This window comes from Mangifera indica, chromosome 14 (assembly GCF_011075055.1).
Source record: "Mangifera indica cultivar Alphonso chromosome 14, CATAS_Mindica_2.1, whole genome shotgun sequence".
NCBI classification, from domain to species: Eukaryota; Viridiplantae; Streptophyta; class Magnoliopsida; order Sapindales; family Anacardiaceae; genus Mangifera; species Mangifera indica.
The window spans coordinates 4,541,153-4,561,847 of NC_058150.1; the positions used below are offsets into that span (position 1 = coordinate 4,541,153).

The 20,695-nt window shown below is 33.5% G+C and overlaps 3 protein-coding genes across 8 annotated transcripts; 1 reads left to right on the forward strand and 2 right to left on the reverse strand.

Annotated features, from left to right (window-relative positions):
- The first annotated feature begins 593 nt into the window (after positions 1 to 593).
- LOC123195718 lies at positions 594 to 2,269 on the forward strand. The gene is made up of 2 exons (XM_044609529.1): positions 594 to 1,082; positions 1,226 to 2,269. Exons 1-2 carry the CDS (start codon positions 711 to 713, stop codon positions 1,484 to 1,486), a joined length of 633 nt encoding a protein of 210 aa, XP_044465464.1. The 5' UTR covers positions 594 to 710; the 3' UTR covers positions 1,487 to 2,269.
- A 1,208-nt stretch (positions 2,270 to 3,477) lies between these two features.
- On the reverse strand, positions 3,478 to 15,115 carry LOC123196253 (histone-lysine N-methyltransferase, H3 lysine-9 specific SUVH4-like). Of its 6 annotated transcripts, XR_006497652.1 has the most exons (16): positions 14,535 to 15,115; positions 14,392 to 14,457; positions 13,615 to 13,683; positions 12,174 to 12,228; positions 11,885 to 11,991; positions 10,834 to 11,010; positions 9,601 to 9,699; positions 8,251 to 8,349; positions 7,884 to 7,933; positions 7,707 to 7,795; positions 6,805 to 6,964; positions 5,214 to 5,319; positions 4,919 to 5,107; positions 4,087 to 4,323; positions 3,686 to 3,875; positions 3,478 to 3,536 (listed from the first exon to the last, which is right to left on the reverse strand). XR_006497652.1 is itself a non-coding variant. In XM_044610200.1 (15 exons), exons 1-15 carry the CDS (start codon positions 14,886 to 14,888, stop codon positions 3,762 to 3,764), a joined length of 1,971 nt encoding a protein of 656 aa, XP_044466135.1. In that variant the 5' UTR covers positions 14,889 to 15,115; the 3' UTR covers positions 3,478 to 3,761. The 6 variants fall into 6 exon arrangements, 5 of the variants coding, with proteins under 5 accessions (XP_044466135.1, XP_044466138.1, XP_044466137.1 ...); XM_044610200.1 differs by having other exon boundaries at positions 3,478 to 3,875; XM_044610203.1 differs by having other exon boundaries at positions 3,478 to 3,875; positions 13,615 to 13,702; positions 14,535 to 14,594.
- Positions 15,116 to 17,044: 1,929 nt separating this feature from the next.
- LOC123195756 (N-alpha-acetyltransferase MAK3) lies at positions 17,045 to 19,849 on the reverse strand. The gene is made up of 4 exons (XM_044609582.1): positions 19,567 to 19,849; positions 19,358 to 19,478; positions 19,068 to 19,123; positions 17,045 to 17,559 (listed from the first exon to the last, which is right to left on the reverse strand). The coding sequence occupies exons 1-4, from the start codon at positions 19,756 to 19,758 to the stop codon at positions 17,332 to 17,334; spliced, it is 597 nt and encodes a 198-aa protein (XP_044465517.1). The 5' UTR covers positions 19,759 to 19,849; the 3' UTR covers positions 17,045 to 17,331.
- Positions 19,850 to 20,695: the final 846 nt, after the last annotated feature.

A 20,695-nucleotide genomic window follows, 5' to 3' on the forward strand; every position in this document is an offset into this window, starting at 1 on the left:
CCTAATCAATTAGACAGCAACTTTCAACCTAGTCTCAAATGCAAGACAAAAACACGTCAAGAACGCAAATAAACGAACAAAATCTTCAAAAAATTTTGCAACAAAAGAAAAAACAGTTACATTGAATCCAAGAATATTTAAATAAAGAAAGAAGTACCTGGACTCTGACCGGATATGGAAGGAGGAGAGCGAGGAATGTGTATGCCATGATTTGAATTAGGGTCTTGAGAGTTAGGAAGTGAAGGGTTGGATTCTGGGAGTTGTGATTGTGAGGGCAAGTTGGCCATGAAGACTTACAAGGAATTGTTTCCTTGGCGTTGGCGCTCAGCTCAAACAGTTTTCTGTTTGCTTCCGCGGTTTAATACAACGTATATATAGTATACATATATTAGTAAAAAAATATTAATTAATTTGATCTTATTATTTTAATGAAGCTGTTTAAATTTAAGCCGCTTTTAATTTAATTAATTTTCCTATAATTTTATGCAGATGTGTGTGGATATGTAACATCGAATATTAATTATCTTTGGAAAATATAAACGGGATATTCAGATATAATGGCCCAAGGTCAGCCAAGTCTAAACCGCCTTGAAGGCCCAAAGAAATGTGTTTGGATGTGAGAATATCTCTGTCCGAGTGAAAGATAATGTCATCCCGAAATACCAGGGCAACACAAAAGCCCTAACAATTCCTAATCTCAACCAGCAACGATGGATGATTGTTTCAGAGTTCGAGTTGACAAAATATTCGGCTCTCTTTCTTCATCAACATCTCGCAATCTCAATTGCTTGTGGTGCCTCACAGACAACGAAATTGAAAAGAATGGCTGGAACCGGGCCAAGGAAGAACCCGAAACCGAATCGAAATCGTTCTTCGGTAACGCTGGAGAGAAGAAGAAAGCGGAGCGGTTCAATCCAAAGCTTGAGAAGGACCTGTTAGACCTGGACGATGATAGAGACGACGAAGCAGAGGCACGTGACTCACGTGCTTCGTCGAGCCGGTCTGCGAAGGGAGATGATTATAACGATGAAGAATGGGAGATAAAATGCAACATTGGCTTGGATTGTTCGCTTGATTTCGAGGTAATTATCTTTATGTGATTATTTTTGGACTTTAGCAATGGACTGTATGAATTTTATGAGTTTTTCTCGCATTTTCATTGGAAAATCAAAGGGTCTCAAGTTGAGTTTATGTTATTTATAATCAAACTGGAAAGTTTATGCAGGAAGAGGAAGATCAGTTTGACAAAGTGGCTGTTGGCATGGAAAAGACTGGAGATCGCTTATATATGAAGGATGTAAATGACTATGTGACAGATGCAGATTGTTGTGATGAACTTCCAGATTCAGTAGAGAATTTCTCTAGGGATCCTCGTGCCAATCATATTACTGCGAAAATTCGACTGAAAGAAGATGCAGAAGCTGCTAAGAAAATTGGCTTTTTATGGGTAACTGAGAAAGATGCACCTTCTGTTATGGATGCTTAGAATAACAGAGAGGAAGGTAGCTTGAAGTCAATTCTGAAGAGGGGAGATAACCCTTCTGATTCAAAGCCTGGAAAGCGGGTTCGGTTTGAATCTGGATTTAAAGACAGGGATAATGAGAGAACTGACAGGGAAGAAGTTATAGTCTCTAACGAAGCATTTACTTAACAGCCAGATTATCCTTCAGGGATTCCAGATTACATGCGCAATCCTTCGAAGTATGCTCGTTATACCTTCAATTCAGATGATATAGATGATAAATCTAACGCACAAGCCTATATGGACTTCCTCAAGATGATAAAGAAAAATACTGCAGAATCGCCAGATGATTGCCGGGAACTTCCCAATACAGTTGCCTTTCTTCCAAGAAGAAAAACAGGTGATGCTACATTGACAGAGAATAATACCAAGTCAAAGCAAAATGAAGATGATGTTAGTAAGGAGTCAATGCATAAGAGAGGCTTGCCTTTAGGCATTCCTGCTGCTGATGAAGTATGTGCCATGGATGAAGATGAACCAGAAACAGCTGCTAAGAAAACCATTGGTTCAAAAAAACCAGGCCGGCAATATCGGATTAAAGTCATGTCAGATACGGAATAGACCAACTGTTTGCCAGATGAACACCGTGACACTTTTTTGAGGTGCCATTTTAACTTTTCATTTAATATTTTTAATTGTGTATGTATATATTTACATTTGGATCAGCTGTTCCGAAGTATGTAATTAAATTCCCAGTTTCTTTCCATTAAATTATGAGAAATCCGATATTAACGATGGGAACATAAACTTAGAATTCGTCCATAAGTTTGATGAAATTTGAAGTTGTATCTGCTTTCCGAGTTGGCTGTCTATTTAGGTGGAGCTGCTTCCTACTATTTACTCGTATTGCACACATCAATCAAAAATTTTTGTACCTGTTATGGTCTGGAATTATAATCAAATACCATATAGGTTAATTAATAAATAACGAAGTAAAATTAATAGACCCGGGCAAAGGGGGCTTAGGGCCCCGCTTCAGCCTTATATCCGATAAAGAAATTTGCATACATTTTTCAATTTTGCTATTGAAGGGTAAATTGATAATTCTCTTTATTTAATTGGCCAAAGACTTATTTTCACCCAAAGTTTGTTATACTCCCAAACTGGTATCTACTAAGTATTGACAACCCAAACTAAGACGAAAAGGCAGCATAAAAAATGGGGAAGAAAAAGAAGAGAGAAATCAACAAGAAACGACACCGAAAAAGAGAAAAAAAAAAACCTAAAAGGTCAACAAAAATATTTTAAAATTTAATCTTAAAAAAATTATTAATTTTTTAAATTAAAAGAAATAAAAATTTTTATCATTTTTAATATATTATTGATTAAATAACAATTTTACTTTTAAAACTATTTAATTTTATTAATTTGATCGACTTACGAATAAAAATTCCAATTTTTAATACTTTTAAGTGATAGCAGTTCAAAGATTGCAACAAACCTTGATGGGGAATAACTCTTTCCGCCTATTTAATTTTACTGTTAGGCCCGACCCTTGGAACCACGCCCTATGCCACCAATCTCAAAGATTAGAGCCCAAGCCCTAAGCACTCTACCTAGACCCCAAGCTCAACCCTACCTAGACCCGATTTAGACTTAGTCCAAAACCCCAATGCCCGAACTTTTTGCCCAAGTTACAAATAAGTAAAGAAAACTAAAAGGTTCATTTCACGTATACTTAAAAATTAGAAAGTCATCTTATATGTATAATAAGACTTGAGCAATACATTTATTTCATAAATCAATTGTATTCTAGATCATGTCATCACACCTTGTGTTATGGCTCTATTTTATATAACTTTTTATCAGTTTCCGTCCAACAAATCTAAAATTCAGAAAAGTTGGGAAATGAACATTTAAAAATTGTTTGTAATTAAACTTCTCAGTTTCCCAAACAAAGATGTTCTGCTACACAATTCGTTCCAATAATTTGTCAAAGACGATGCACATCTGAATCTGATAAAGATTCTCAACACCACTTAAAACACTTTGTTCTTTGCACATTTCTCTTGAGCTACAACATACATCAGCGAATTATGTTAACCAGAAAATACACTATCCAGCCTACAATGGAGGCATCAAAATATTCAGGGGCATAATTGTTATTTCGGCACCCCAAAAAATTTAGAAAGGGAAAAAAACACCAAAAACCCAAGTGATTACCTGGTTGATACACAATATTGGTAATTTTTTCAGCTCCATGAAGCAGGCACGAATCAAGAAGGATAATTAGGTAAACCTAGAATAACCGACTCCGACAGTCCGCTGCACCACAGTAGCATAGCATCTTTTTCACCTTCCCATCAGGGCCATGCACACTGTCCAGTGCATAAGCATAATCATAGGTAAGCTCCTACAAGAGCCCAATAATGGAAGCAAGTTACAAACTCAAATCCCTTGATAATCCATGTACTTTAGCTTATACAGAAGTCTAATTTGGATAAAAGAAGGAAAAAACAGCATCTTCTTAGCCCCAATTTCAGACAATGACCAGTTTGATGTCGTTTTCAAGAGAGAATTATAGTAGTAACAAGACTGAGAAAGAATAGGGAAAGGTAACTCACCTGCAAAGGAGGTATGTTATCTGCTGCAAATAGCACTATCCGTGCCAGTTTAATGTCCTGATGTGAGTGCAAAACACACTGGACAAAGAGATTAGGTTCACAACTGTGATTAATAAACCTGGCAATGTTTCCTGTGGAACCTGCATCAATGCAGAACTCTGGAACACTTTCAGTACTCTGATCATCAGGTCTATCTGAATTGTGCACTGTTGGAATGGATACATCTCCTAGTCGCCTCTAAAAAAATCAATAAATGAAAAAAAAAAAAAAAGTTAACCAAGTAAATTCACATGTAGCAGGAAAAGGAGAAAAAAACAAAAAACCTATCTAAATGAATTTACAACAAGAGCATGTCACATAACTGGTAATAGGTTCCAAGGCTTTAGTTTTGAGACAGCTTTGTATAGTTTGTTTATTTAGAAACTGGGAAGAGTAGATTATCTTTGACATTTTTCTGCCACTGTCTTGTATAGAATATGTATTTACCTCAATCTCTTCTTTAATATGTCTCTACACTGATGCATTTACCCCAATCTCCTTTAAATTGCATGCCAAAAATAAAAAACCCCAAAGTGTCACATTACGAGTAGTTAAGTAGACAAGCCAACTTAGGTAGACATAGTTTCCAGAAATCAAGCAATTAGCCATTAACAGAATTTGGTACAATTTGTAGCCACGGATTATGAAATGCAATAGCAAGACCAAATCTTGCTGGCATTAACTGCCTCAACTTAAAAGACCAACAGGAAGAGTTACTCAGCCAGTGGAGGAGAAAATCAATAGGATAAAGAAAGCAACACATAAAATACAGAGTCAAGGTGCTAAACAGTACCTCCCTTCCACCAAGCCCCCTTATTGTTTGCAAACAATCAATGTCAAAAATATAATTATTATCACTCGCAGACTCATTATCCACATCCTCTGTCCTCATGAGTACTCCTGTGTATTCACAAATCGGTGCCCCAGAAGGTATAAAGTCCCAGGATCTAACAGCCCATCCTTTCTTTGGAGTACGAAAAACCTGTTGCCAGCAGAGGGGTATTGCATTTGCGACATTTATTTTTATTTTTTATTTTTTAACATTAAGATTGAGATGTAACTGTCTATTATTAGTTATTGTGACAAACCTCAAGCCGATACATCAGACCCTTCTGAGACGTCCGGTTGATGCAATCAGGTCCACACCCACAATTTGGACCACATTCAAATACAACATCCTTTGCTACAATCAACCTGGACCGTAGAACAAAAAAATAGCAACAGATCAGAAGATACAAAAATAAAAAGCTAAATTTCCTTGAGAACCCTAAAATTTTAAGCAAAGTCAATCAAACCCCAGCTATTCTAAGTTTATCAATGACCTTCCCTAAAATTTAGCTCAGTTTATCAGTTGAACAATGGAAAGTAATATAGTGTTTTTTTTATCTACAAAAAGATTTAAAAAATCTGTTTCTCTCCCTTTATCTTGCCATCCAACTTTTCACCGCTTTCTAACTTAAACCCAACCAAATCCACCACATAAGTCCATATATCTTCAGATAGACAGAGATCAAATTTCTCATTTGTTACAAGAATTTTGCACATATTTTGTTCCATCGCAATGAATCTCTCTCAATAATTTCAATTTCTTAAAGCTTCTTGCTTGTTAATGTTGACAAATCCGAGCTCAATCACATATTTCGCTAAACAACTACTTGGACTCCTAATTACAGAAGTTGTTGATTTGTTTAATATTTTAAATATAATCAAATTGTGCACATAACATTCAGGGAAGGATTATGTTAGAATTGTGAGACAGTTGCAGTTGGAAATCGAAAAAGGAGGGAAATATGTGTTGGAAGATGAAAATTAAGTGGGAAATGTGTTGGAAATATAGGAGACAGTGGCATGGTAAAACAAAGAAAAGATGGACAAGTGGCGGAGGGAAGAGAAAGAGAAAAAGAAAGTTAAAAAATAAAAAGAAAAGGATGGAGGTGAGAGAAGAAAACCAAAAAAAGAGAGAAAAATGTGAAAGGGGAAAGGATAAAAAAAGTATTATGAAAAAAAAATAAAGAAGGAAAATATATATATATATATATATATATATATATATATATATATATATATATATATATAAACCTCTCTACCTTGAGGACAAACTGATTTTCAATAGGGGACACTAGTTTTCATCCCATAGGGTAAATTCTATAATAAAAATAGGTTGTTAAGTTATCAAAGAGAGAGGGGGGGGGGGTGCGGTGTGTTTAGAAGTTATTAGGGTTTTGTTTTGTGAGTAGCTTCAGAAGGCTAATTGTGGGGAGATCTCTTGTTGTAACCTTTCAAATCAATAATTTTTTTTTTTTTGTGTGTGTCTTAATTTCTGTTTTGGGTGAATAAAGGTCAGGGATCCTATCAGATTACAGTAACAGTAGATCTTAGCTTGGAGAAGGAGGAAGTTTTTGAAAACACCACCACGTTTTGGGAAACATCTTAGATTTTATTCACTCAATTTTCTACACTACAACAAGAGTAAAAACACTTTTTAGATGCAACAAGTTAGCAGGTTTATAGGGTTTCTTGAAGCTTTTATCATGTAATGTTAATCTTTTGGAAAAAAAAACTAGTCCATTCACATTACTTCGTGGAAGATAAACAATATTTTTGTAATCACAAAGGTATAGTTAATTTCAATTTAAACCATAAGTGAGAAAAATAATACTTCAACATATTAAATTTTACCTGCCACCATCGCGGCGCACATATGGAAAGTCAGAACCATTAAGCTTCGCGCAAGAACAAGTCCTGGAATTCTCACACCTTCCTTTGCAGTTGCATCCAGTGACATTAGCTGGGAGCTTTACATTTTTTGCAACTTGTAAAGTCTTGCAATAAGTAAAACCTGAAATTCTTCACTTGAGCACCAAAAAGGAACACTAAAGTACAACAATTTCAATATAAATCAAGCATGGCTTGAATTTTGCAACAGATTAGGACAAATTAGGACTCCGGTCAATGAAAAATAATCGCTAATGCTAGTAAGTGCTCACACTTCAACTAAGAGAAACTTAAAATTTAACCCAAAAATAAAAAAGAGAGACAATTTGACAGCTCAATCTGCTTCCATCAAAGATAGGAGCAACCTTTTTTGTTGTGTTCATAACAAATCAGGTTGTAGAGAGAGAAGAAAAACAACAGATGATAAATCAAATCAATTTCCGGTAAACATATAATGGTTTATATTGGACCATTTTGTAACTTGTTCTACAAGCAAAAAGTTTTTGGAAGAGAAGTTTTAACTTCATTCAATTAAATATTTCCTTTTTTATTAAATAAGCTTCTAAGGGGCTTATATAGTGCACCAAAGGCTTAGTCCAAGGAGATTATCATTAAAAATATGTTTCAAATACATTAATCAGAAACAAATATGTTTTCTCACAATATTTTCTTCTTTGTGATTTTCATCAAAGATACTAATGTGATTAAATTTAAATCACTAGCTCAATATGAAACATTTAATTAGCCTGTGAAAATTGAGATTTGTTACAGAGGCCAGCAAATAATACCAACTATTTCTTTCAATTATATGCATTGCTTTATGTTAAGTAATAAACACTGGTATTAAATTTCAAAAGTTTGATTACCTGTTGGTGCAATAGGAGGATCATCAACTAAATTTGTAGCTGGAATGGGAAAATTTTCTTGGCCACCTGTAATGTCCTCACAGACCAATCTTTGCCAACAAAAGATTAGAGCTTAATCACAATAATAAATTAAAAGCTGATAATTTTATTTTAAATGCACATTGATTCTTTTAATACCCGCGTATTTCTGACATAGATTGGGGAACACGTCCATGGGCAAAATGAACCTGTCATAATGAGCAAACATATTTAAAGTTTATATAGAATTTTATTCATTACATTGCCATATAAGACAAGTCACTTTAATATAGTACGGAGAGTCATTTCATAACCAAAAACAAAAGTGCCTAAAGTGAATTCCAAGAAATTCTTCCAATCAAAAACAAAATGATCATAAAATCCAATTGGGAGTTATAGAACACCCTGAGGCAACAAACCTATTAGCAAAAGCTCTCAATGAAATAAAAAAACTAAGATATACGGTAGAAAGACAACTCAGAATACATGAAAATTGCTAAAACAAAATAACGGACAACCAATGGACCTGGTTAGTTGTTAATATAGGCTGTCCTTCAAGCCGCCTCAGGCGATACTTAAAGACAGTAAAGCCAGAAATGCCTTTCTCAGCCCAATATTGTTCAACCTGCAATACAGAAAACAAAATTAATGAATCAAATTATATTGTTCAAAGAAATTCAATGATTGCCTTTCAGTTTTGGCTAAAATACAAGAAAACTTTTGACATATACTCTAAGCCTCCCCTGAAATCAGAAAACAACTTTCCCAAAAGTATGATAAGACTGTATCAAAGGCCTCTCTCCACATATTTCCAGACCAAAAGGGCTTGTCTACAATTAGGGGTGGATTTGAGCAAAGCCAACACTGAACATGGGCTGGCCTGAGTTCAGCTCATATCCTAAATGGCTAGTTCGAGCTCATTCGAACTCGCTAGAGATGTTATTAGAGGTTACCAATAGGATGAATAGTGTCACAAACAGGATAAACAATGTCATCAAAGAGGGACACGAGCCAAGCTACCAAATTGAAACTCCAACTCAGATTCAACTTGAATCCAGTCGAACACTAATTTACGCAAAGCTGGCTCTGTTCGAGTCCACCCCTATCTACAATTAGGCCAAACCTTAGAGAAAGTGACTAATATATGTTTTCCTATAATCTCTCATATTACAAAGTATAAAAGTAACGACATAGAATTCAGGAGAGTGCTCCAGATATAACAGTCAATATTAACAAAAATCACATCAGCAGTGTTAATATGAACTCAAGAAAATCAACCAAAAAAACTGCCAGCATTGCTAATTGTACCTAGTGACAGTTTAGCATGACAAACATGCAAATCCAAGCGACTCTAATCTAACCAGAAGAACACAATTTCAAATCCGTTCATCTTGATTCCCTCCTTAATTTCTTTAATATACAGAAAAAGATATCAGTCGGTTGATAGATCAAAGATATGTTTCAGTTATCACATTTATGAACACCATATAGAAGTGAAAAGATGAGATACAATTCTAGACCAAGTGTCCAAAAAGAATCAAAAACACAATTTTTATAAGGAATACAATGAATTATAAAAAGGAAAAGGACCTGAACTCCTTCACAAGTGAGGGCTAAATGGAAGCAAATAAGCAATCTGCATCTACAAACTCGATACTACTGAATAGTTGACAGAATGAATCTCTGAATTCCAAATTGAATCACATGTCCATTATTGAAAGAAAAGAAAATGCAATTTAATTATAGCAAGGATTACACCTTTCTTAGTATCTAAAAAAATTAATTGATTCAATTTTAATACATAATCCAATAAAACACAGATGTGTTATCAGATTAACAAATAAAATAAAGCAAACGAGTTTCTATTAAAAAATACCTTATACAAACCATCATATGTGTAAACTTTTCCGGTATAACTAGTAGAAGATTTAAGACCACGAATTACTCTGACAGGCACACTTTGATCCACACAGTTCTGCAATTAAATGCAAGTAACATTCAATTTAATCCAGAAGCCATGTTCAAAGCCTCCCATCAGTGCAAAAGAAGAAATGATATGAAGAATCAAACAATTATGCGACATCCAAACATTATTCATAATGGTGCAAAACCAAGGCATAATTAACAGGCTGTTTGGGAACATTTTGCAAAACATAGACTATAACATTGCTTAAGTTATGACACTCAAATTGGAATACGAAAAATAGTCATACACTTTTCTTACTGGAAAAAATAGTTTCACATCTACTAGCATTAATCTTACCAAAGTCCTTTTTGTTTTTTATTTAAAAGAAAAGTTTCTTTCCTGATTTAGAAGCATGAAGAAGTGCCAGTATTGAAAAATAAAAAACACACTGTTGAAGAAACAAAGTTCTGATTTGTCATGGTTGATTTGGCGAGAATGAAATAAAAGGTTTTTCAAAGACACTGGGGAGGAAAAAACTGATGCCCTACCGGTCAAGATCAAGTTTTTGGAATCTCTTCAGGATTCTATGTCATAAGATATTGAGGACAACTCCTTCTATATCCATCTTAAATTGGTTAGTGGTCATAAATTGGTTCTGATTTTTTAGAATCTGTTCATGCCATAGCGTTCTCATTTTGTGGGTTTCTTTTTGCACAGGTCCATGAGGACTTTGAAAAGCTTTAGCCCCTTTTAGATAGGTTACTTTATACTAGTCCATACTGATCAAAATATTTAAGTATTTCTGCACATATATATATATATATATATATATATATGTATCTAAGTTTCCTATCCAAAACAAAAAAGGAAAAACAAAGTTCCAGCAAGTCAAAGTTTACAGAAGCCCAGATAGCCAAATGCTAAGGTGAAAATTGAACATAGCCCATCTCATGTTTTCTCTCATAATCTGGTCACCTTCAACTTAATTGGATAAGGAAATTATGTATTCGAATGGGCCAATGCAAGAACCATGCGAATCTAACATTCTTTGGGGTTCTAGCAGTGGTAGATCCACTCAAACCTCACTAGAACATTATTGTTCTAGTACATCATTGTTCTAGCATTGCTGAAGCAATTGCATTATAATAAGAATATACAATATTATCCACTAAAAAAGAGGTAAGTAGTTCATAGAATACAAACCTTAAGTGCCAGGTTACCACGTTCCAAGACTTGGTCCTGAACTTGATGTTTGTTACCTGTCAAGTCATGTCCTCCTTGACCAGTGTATATAACATCCTCTGCATTATCCAAGTCATCTTCGTACATGCCAGACAAAACTATGGCTACAGCTAGAGGGAATTGATATTGTTTATACACCTGGAAATGTGAAAGTGTAGCATATTATAGATTTATTGTTTGTCACGTGGGTAGTTCATCCTATCATTCAGTTATAGATTTATTATATTAGGAACATTACCATTTGGTTGGGATAGAAAATGTGAAAGTGTAGCATCCCAAGTACCAAAAGAATTATAAAACAAAATAGCAAATCATTATTTAATCTAATATATTAACAAAAAGTGCATCTAAATTAAGAAGAATAGAGCAGAGAAAATATAAATAAATGGGATAAACATATCAAAAGCAAATACCTTATTCTCATAGGACAAAGGATTTAACATAACATCATAACATGACTCCTCTATCCCAAATTGTTAGTTCTTTACTAAAAATCTCAGAATTTTGGACATGCAATTTGACCCATCCATAACGCAGCCAAAAAAAAAAAAAAAATCAAAATTTCACAATTAATCCTCCATTCACATAATTGAATACATTAACATATAATGCTTATAAAGTAAGGGCCTATCAACTTCAAGGCTAAAAAATTTTGCCAATTGACATTTCAAAGTGGTAAAATAATAAACTTGGAAAGGGAAGTAAAAAGAAATTCCATAGACAAGAACCAACTGATTCATCAGAATGCCAATTGACAAAATAAATACGTCAACTTAGATAAGAATATTTCTATAGAGAGGAGGTTTGTACCATACTTAAATTATAAATGTCAACTCCAATAGTAAATTGGCAAATGTAACAAGTAGAATAGGCAGCACAAATTCATGCAAAGTTTCAAAATCCAAGTAAAATTGCTTACAAAAAATGTGCAGTAGAAAGAATGCAAAACATTATAAAAGAACACACATACAACACAACCCCACAAAGTGCTACAGTATTAAATTTGTTTTACCCTTCCATAGGACATCCCCATAAAATCAATTCCATTCAGCCAATGGCTGTGAAAACCAACTGCAACCATTTCAGACCGTGAATAAAACTGATGCCCAACATTAATACCTGCCATCACATGGAACACCAACATTCTTATAAAAAGTTTACAACTAAAACAAGTTACAAACCAAAAATGAGATCACCAAGCTCACATACAAGTTAATATAATATATAACATAATCAGTCATACCCAATGAAAGTAAATAAACCATTAAACTGGAAAAAAGTTCCAAGCACAAACAACCAACCAGGAATGTCACCAATTCGTTTCTCAGGGTACAGAATCTCATTTTCCTCCATCATCTGCCAAAAATTGTAACTTCTTAAGGATGGGAAGCACATGAAAGATATTACAAATTTGTACAATCAAGTAATCACTCAAATTTAAAAGCTTAATCGAAGGGCAAGTTCATAAAAGTATTCCTTAGGTTACTAGTACGATGCAAAATTCTGGCATGGTCATTGGGCCATGGAAGAAATAATACACGCGATATTCAGCAAAGGAGATGGCCTAAGAATTGACTGGCTCCTAATAAGTGCTTCAGAATTCAACTTTGGCTAAGTTTTATGGAGGCATATTTGTTCACCATCTCTGTATCTTTCTTATTATTGCTATATTTAAATCAGTCTTTTAAATTTAAAAAAATAAAAGAGAGAGAAAAGAAAAACTCATATCTCTCCTGCAAAGTAGCTCCAAACACAAACATATAGATGAAGAAAAAAATTTTAAAAATATGAAAAATAGAAGAGCTCACATAAACAACCTTATAGTCTAAATACCATTTTTAGTTACGATTTACCCAGTAAGTTTAAGTTGACAGGTTAGTATTTAAACTCTAATAAGTCCCTTCTTATGTAACTTGAATCCAAAAATTGAAAGATGAAAATAAAAATCCTATACATATACAAACCCATATATTATGAGAAATGGGGTATTTAAACATAGTATTCTTCTTAAAAAACCTCTAATGCCATCTCAAATTAGCACTCGACCAAATTTTAAAATTGTTAGATATAGGCATAACAATAATATTTGAGCTCTAAACATCCTCTCAAGTGAAGCCATGCCCGAAGCAAACACAAATGCAAGTACAAAAGTGCATATACATAGAGAGATTCAAACACAAAAATTTATACCAAATTCATCAAATGACAACTGACACAAAAGATCAAGCTTAAAGATGAATGTCCAGATATAGTATTTAAGCTTTAACACAATGTATGGCTCTTCAAACGTTATGACTTGCTACCCCTATTAGAACACTTTTCCAAATTACAATGATAGGAACAATATAAGAAATGCAAACAACATCAAGAACAGATATGGTTCCTCAACCAATAGCCAGATCCTTAGCTATAGGGTTGTGGCTTAAATTATTAAAATAGCTAAAATTTCTTCAGTTACTCCAGCCCCTGCAAATCCTTTTTTCCATAGTTCTTGGATAGTTTTGGCATAGACAATAAAGCTAATGGTCAATGGATACCCTAAGCAATAAAGCAATGAAGCCATGAACAGGAAAATCTAATTTCAATCAGTCCAATAAAGAAGTGGGGCCACTACAATCCATGATAAACTAGCAATCAAGAACAGTGAATAGAATTGTAACAAGCAAGTAAGCAGAGAAACCACTACCAGGGAGTTGCAGAGTAAGATTTTAAAGGGTCATTAAAACACAAATCTTGAATTACCTTGGATACTGCCTTTAGATCAGGTCGTTTGGCCTTGTTTTTAGTACTTTCTTCAGGTACGTTGCCTTTCTGCAGGATTCTCTCGTTACTATAGAATATTGAAAACTTAAAGACTCAGAATCACAAATTTATACCTAAATTTCTATATTTTTGCAAATGAACTTTCAAAAAAGACACATGCAAAGCCAATCCACAGTTAAAAAATACCTCCATATAAAATTGTAATATGTCAGTGGTCTTTATAATGCACCATTCAGTATTCACCAATCAAATGATATAGCATTTGTGGAAAATAACATTTGAATGAATTCATACTATAATCTGGGGACAAAAATATGCAATGTCAGAGAAAAAACACACGGACGTAGGTAATGTCCTCAAGAATATAACCCAACATATAAAGATTTCTACAACACAATGATTTCCTACCAATTAAAAAACGTACACCATGATTGCTGAGGTTAAGATGCTACTTAGACATCTTTTCCAGCTACAAAACCGTTTTCTATTCCAGGACATCGCAAATGTTTCTGTTATAATAAAAGAAACCTAGACAAAGAATCACAAAATACTTGAACAAAAACACAGGAGGATCAAGGGGATAATAGAAGGAGAAATTCGTAGATAACATCCTCACCCAAATTCCGAAGTGATGAGTAAAACACTTATACAAGTATGTTCATCCATTTCAAACCATGATAATTTTTCGGTCTCGGAAGTTTTAAGGAAAAATAACTCAAACCAATATCAAAACAAACGGTTAAAGTTAAAGCTAACCTTGGATTTTAACTTTTTGGAAGCTTTCTTATCCACTTCTTCTTTTCTGCATCTTGCCTCCTCCACCTACAGGCATAAGGAACTAGTGTTAAGAACCAAACTAAACCAAAATTATATATAGAGTTTGGTATGGTAAAACTAACCTGAACAAAATGAAGATAATGCTTGTTAAACAACCTCAAAGTCTCCTTCACCTTAGCATGGTCACTTTTCTCAGCCAAGTTCACAGCATTACCATTTACAGACTCACTTTCACTCTTCGTTGTTTGAACTGGGACCTTCCTCTCGTCCTCCAAATTTACGGAATCTTCTTCTTTCCTCTCTTTTCTTCTGGAAACATTGTGTTGCTTCTTTTTAGCATCACTTCCCCTTTCTGCATCATCAGGAAGCTCTACTCTCCGTTTCCCCAATCGCAACTTCTCCTCTCTCTGTTTCTCCTGAATCCTCGCGCTCACTCTCCGCTCTGCTTGGCCGCTCTGCAAAGATTGAACCACCATTTTCGCTTCAAAACTTGAATTAATTAAGCTAGGGTTTGAGCGAAGAGCGTGAAAGGTGAAAGGGACAAGGAGAACAGGAGATTTGAGGTGACCACAGTGACAAAAGACTGTTTATATTATTCTTATTTAATTTAGAGAAGGGGACAATGAGGGCGTGTGGACTCCAAACGCCAGCGCGTTTCTCTAGTTTTTTGTGTGATGTTGGAATTTGCCAGCTCTGGCATTTTGGTCTCGCTGAAATCAAAGATAAATGGCTGTTCCTACTTATATTTGTGACTGTACAATTCTTGCCGCATTGGCAAAACTCCCATGTACTATAGTAAAAATCATGACTAACCTTTGTAGTGAAATTTAATAAATTTGGATTTTGAAATTAAAAAAAGTAATGCTAAGTTGTATAGTAACTTTATTATTAAAGTCAAAAGACTTACTTTTATTCAAGGTTTAGTATATTTTCAAATTTTTATTCGTAAAATTTTAAAAACTCAAATATTTATGTATAAATAATTAAAGTTAATAAAATTCATTAGTTTTATAAATAAAATTATCATTTAACTATTAATACTAAAAAAACAAAACTTTATCTCATTTCTTTTCTTAAACCCTAAAAACTAATAATAATTTTTCTAATAATTAAATTTTGAAAATGTGCATTCCCCCTTTAGAGTTTTAATTTTTCAAGGACAATTTTTTGACAAATGGTCGGCTTCTCCGATGTTCTTTATTCGTCCTAACGATGTCTCTCTCTCTAGCATTTTGAAAGTCAACTCTATCAATATAATTTGTTTAGAATCGACAAAGACGATTTTCTCATCTTCATCGATTCATTTGGTTGAAGACAATTCACCTTCATCCTAATAAAGACTTATCTTCTCCGATGAAGATAAATCCAAAAGAAAGAAGAGAGAGAGTCGAAGGGTGTTAGTTGCTAGAGAGTGAGAGGTTTTAGTAGAAAATTGAAACCCTATAAGAAAAATACAGTTTTTCAAAATTTAATCATATAATAAAATTGTTAATTTTTTAAACCAAAGGAAAAAATGATAAAAAATTTTATATTGTATAATATCACTGATTAAATAATAATTTTATCCTTCGAATTAATGAATTTTGTTAACTTTAATAGTTTATGGGTGACCATTCAAATTTTTTAAAATTTGCGAGTAAAAATTTAGAAATAAACTAAACCTTACAGGGGAATAAGTCTTTTGCCCTATTATTAATATACAAATTAGCATATAGCATCACAATGAAAAGTTCCTCTTAGCAAAATATACTGGATAATAAAATTGTCTCTTATTATAAGGGGTTAACACACTCAATGTATTTCCTCATAAATCTAGACTAAATGAATATAATTATATACTTACATTATTATCACTTAATTCCCCATTTTAAATTAAAAAAAAACCATAATCTTAACTTTGACCAATTCCTAAAGTCACTTCAAATTTAACCACGAATGTGAAAATGTTGAAGAATTAGAATAACAGTTTAAAATCACACTAATTGTATCATATTATACTACCGCAGCAGTCACGAGGGAAGGTGTTAAATAGGTCAAGCCGGGCCAAGCCGAGTCGAAGCATGGGGGTCCAACCCATTACAGATGCAAGTTGAATCTTAAGCTTAAACAAAAGGCCTTTTAGGCTTACCCATAACTGTTTTTGTAATTATTAAAAACTTAATTAAATAATAATTATAATATAAAAAATTATTTTTTATTAAAATTAATGGACAAACCATTTCCGTTAAGTTGACCCAAACTGTTATTATCGGGCTCGATCCAACCCTATAAATAGGGTCAATTGTGAGTCTCATACTTCTCATGGGCTAGCCTGCTAATAAGATCCGTTACTGTAAGAACCATAGGCCCGGCCTAGTTTGTTACCACCTTCACAAGTGTCAATATTAACTTTCCCTATGATGAATAGATTAACGACCTCCTTGTGTCAGTCACAAGTTGTGTTATGCTTAACAACCTCCACATGTCCTTCACAAATCCTGTTATGCAACACCGTTTGTTTGTTGAGATCAATACAACTCACATCAATACCTTCGACAAGCAAGTCCTTAACTCCCTTCGCATTAACTCTACTCACCATGAACATCAATTGATATATTATCAACAAAAACCAAGGAAGGGATTATATTTTGCATTGGCGAAAAAGAAATAATTTGAATATAAATTTAAGCTTATTGTTACATTGTTATTCCACTTCAAACTCTGTAAAACATTGGAGCTACAAAAATCATAATTCATTGTCGATCAATTTCGGCAATAGGATGAAATTCACAATTCTCAAACGCGGTTATCTGTTACAGTTAATCGTGAATTTCAACATGCAGGAAATAAATGTATCTCAACCAAGGGGAATTCTAAACTCAGGAGCCTCCTGCTGCTATGTGAACATGATGAGTCTTAACAGGGTTCTTCTTAATGCCGTTAGTGACATTCTCCTGGCACCATGTGATCATGATGCATCTGGCTCTCATCTCTTTCCGCCATCATAGACAACGCTGGGTGTATCTCTGGGCAAGGGAATAACAGCTTCAGTCTAAAAGCATCAACACCATTCAAATAATAGCGGAACAACCGTTTTGCCCTAATGAACCCAAGACGTCCATACAGTGCAAGTGCTCCTTTATTCGTGACTTCAGCTTCCAACGTTACCTAAGGAAAGAATGTTGTTTGAGATCATGAGCTAACATTCTGTCTCATTTCTTTGACTACCCATCTTGTATAAAACACTTAGCAACAAAGATAAATTGAGAAAGAAAAACAAGGGGCAATGACTACATATCTAACAGTACAAAGCCAAAACGAAAATGTTGCTACCCTACATTCTTCAAATCTAGTCTTCACAATACTCTTTTCAAAGGACTTATGAAGTAATCAGAAAATTGCAGTAAACTTATCATCCAGCTGTCCTTTAGAGATAATAATCCAGAAGCCTAGGTAAGTTCTAAAAGAAGATGGGATCTAAATTAAGGTCATTGTTCAGGTCAGGAGAAAGCATTAAACCTTACGTACATGTGATATGACTACAGATATAGAATTCTTGGATCAATGAGCAATTAAAGCATTAAACCTTACGTACATGTGATATGACTACAGATATAGAATTCTTGGATCAATGAGCAATTAAGTGGAAATTTGGTGTTACCAAAATGTAGGATCAGAGAGAAGCCCATATCTGTTCTGGTTTATCTTGGGTACCTCCACTACTACTAGACTAAAAAACACACAATCTCTATTGTCAAAATTGGTAAAAAAACCTCTCTTGAACTGTTGAAATTAGTCAACTCCCTTTGAAATTTGTTAGAATTCTCCTTTGCTTCAGTATGCCTTGTACTTGGGCAGTACCACAGGATAAGTCAATGAAATTTAATCTTGTATTTTATGACAAACATAGTTTTCTATAAAATTCTTCCCCTATATCTTTTCAAAGTTAAAATTCCGAATACAACTAAACCTCAGAATTCCCAGCTAAATATCCCTGTAAACCTCCATTAAAATCGAGAACTGCCTTACAGATATTTAGCCAGCTAACCATAAATCACCAAATGGGAGATCATGACTATTGATGATTAATGGAACACTAGCTGTTGCACAAACTGAGCAGTAAAGGGTCACTAACATAGATGAGTTACCGGAATAGATATAACTAGGGATAACAGGTAACTCCAAGTCTCCAAGTTTCATTTCTAACAGAATGCAGGAATATTGGTTACCAATAAATTCAAGGAAACAGCAATACAGTCACACAGCCAGGCTATGTTTAAAAAATCATAATGAAAAACACAAAAGCTATAATATACAAGACATGTCCCAGTAGCTTGGACTTCTCTTGAAATTTTATGCTTTTCCTATCTGCTCATTATTGATAAAAGACTAAGAGAACAAATGTTATAAAAAACTTAAAAATTTTCACTTTCTTAAAAATGCCAGAAAGAAAGATTGTCTTCATTTCTCATATTCACTAGATGTCAAATTACCCTAAAATCTTGGGTAAAAGTAAGTCTTAGAATGGCATTCATTCAACCTAAGATATAAGGGCAGTGACAAAACAAGAAAAAAGAAAAACCACATAGCATTTCTCTTTTTTCCTTGTTTTACCAATATGCAATTGACATGAGGCATGGTACAATTACAAGCACAATATTAAAAAGCTCACATACCTCTTCACAGCCAGATTCCATCATCACCTTAATCGATCTAGTGACGAGTTCAGTAGCTACAATTCAAGAAATAAAACAAATTTCAACACCAATCATTATAAACTTCAAACTCATGTAATGTAACGCATAAACATTACACACCCAGTTAATATCCTTAAATTTCAATCTTTCTAAAATCTAACAAGGGAAAGACCAAAAACACGAAAGAAAAGTAAATTAACAAACACTTTATACTCATTAATGACAAACTCAAAATACAAAAGAGAAAGAAAGAAGAAAAAAATATATACCAATGCCTCTTCCACGGTAAGGTTTAATAACAACCAGCATTGCAATGTAACCTCTATAAGTAGTTCGATGTTCTCCCATCTTACACACAACTGTGCCCACACATTTGCCTTTGTGAAACGCCTATAAGAGACACAGGAAAGAAACCGATTAAACCATTGCTTAGAAATAGAGTAGAATTGAAAGATAAATCAAATAAGAAATAGGGTACCAAGAAAGAAAGATGGGGCCAGAGATAGACGAAGTAGCGGTAAGTGAAGATGGAGTAGGGTTCACTGAGTTCTTGATCAACGAGGTTCATGATCAACGGCAGGTGATGCTCTCCGCCGTAGCTTACATACTCTATCTCCGATGGGTGGAACTCGACCTTGTTCACTGATTCCAGTCGTTCTTGGGGTTCCATCGTTCAGTTTGCGTCAGTCGGAGTTGAAGCTTCAAGATTGAAAGCAGGGGAAGTTCACTTGTAGGTTGTCTTTGTTTCTGGGCTTCAATTCAATTGGCCCAAGAAGTTAACGCCAGATAATCGCTGTTCAACGAAATTAATTTATTTGATTGACATTAATTTTTTCCTTTTAAATAAAACTATATGTATATAATTTAATATATAAATGATGTGTTATTATATAATTAAATAATCTTAAATTAAAAATAAAATGACATGATAATAAATTATTTATATACCTAAATTATAAATTAAAAATATGTACATATAATATTTTTTTTATAATTTTAAACCCTCAAATAAATTTTAGATAAGCAACAACTTGTATCTCAATACACAAATAGACATAAAAACGATCTGATGGTTGACATTTATTTCGTATCATATATACATGAGGAAAAACAATAACTTTTTACTTTATCATATAATAGATGATAAAACCGACGTCAAAATCTAGCTAACCTCCTTAGAACCCTTGTTTAAAATCAAATATTTCTAAGTATACCTCTTATGTAATATCTGATTAGCACTCATCCAAAGCACATATCCAAAATTATTAATAATATAGTCGTAAATGTAAAGTATCACCCAAACAACTGAACCTCATTGAAAATTTTGTAAGTCCAATCTCCCTCATGTTTTATTTTTCTCATCGTATTGGATGACAAGATTAATTATATATATCAATTAGTGACAAAAAATCTTAAAATAATTTGACAATTTAATTTGGATAATATTTTATTATAAAATTAAAAAAATTTTAAAAATAGATTATTAGGTATAAATAATTATTATATTCAATAAAATTTGATATATATAAATAATTATTATATTTGGTTAGAAGTAATTAAAAAAATCAATATTTTATTTTACTTAAATATTTTTAGATATAATAATT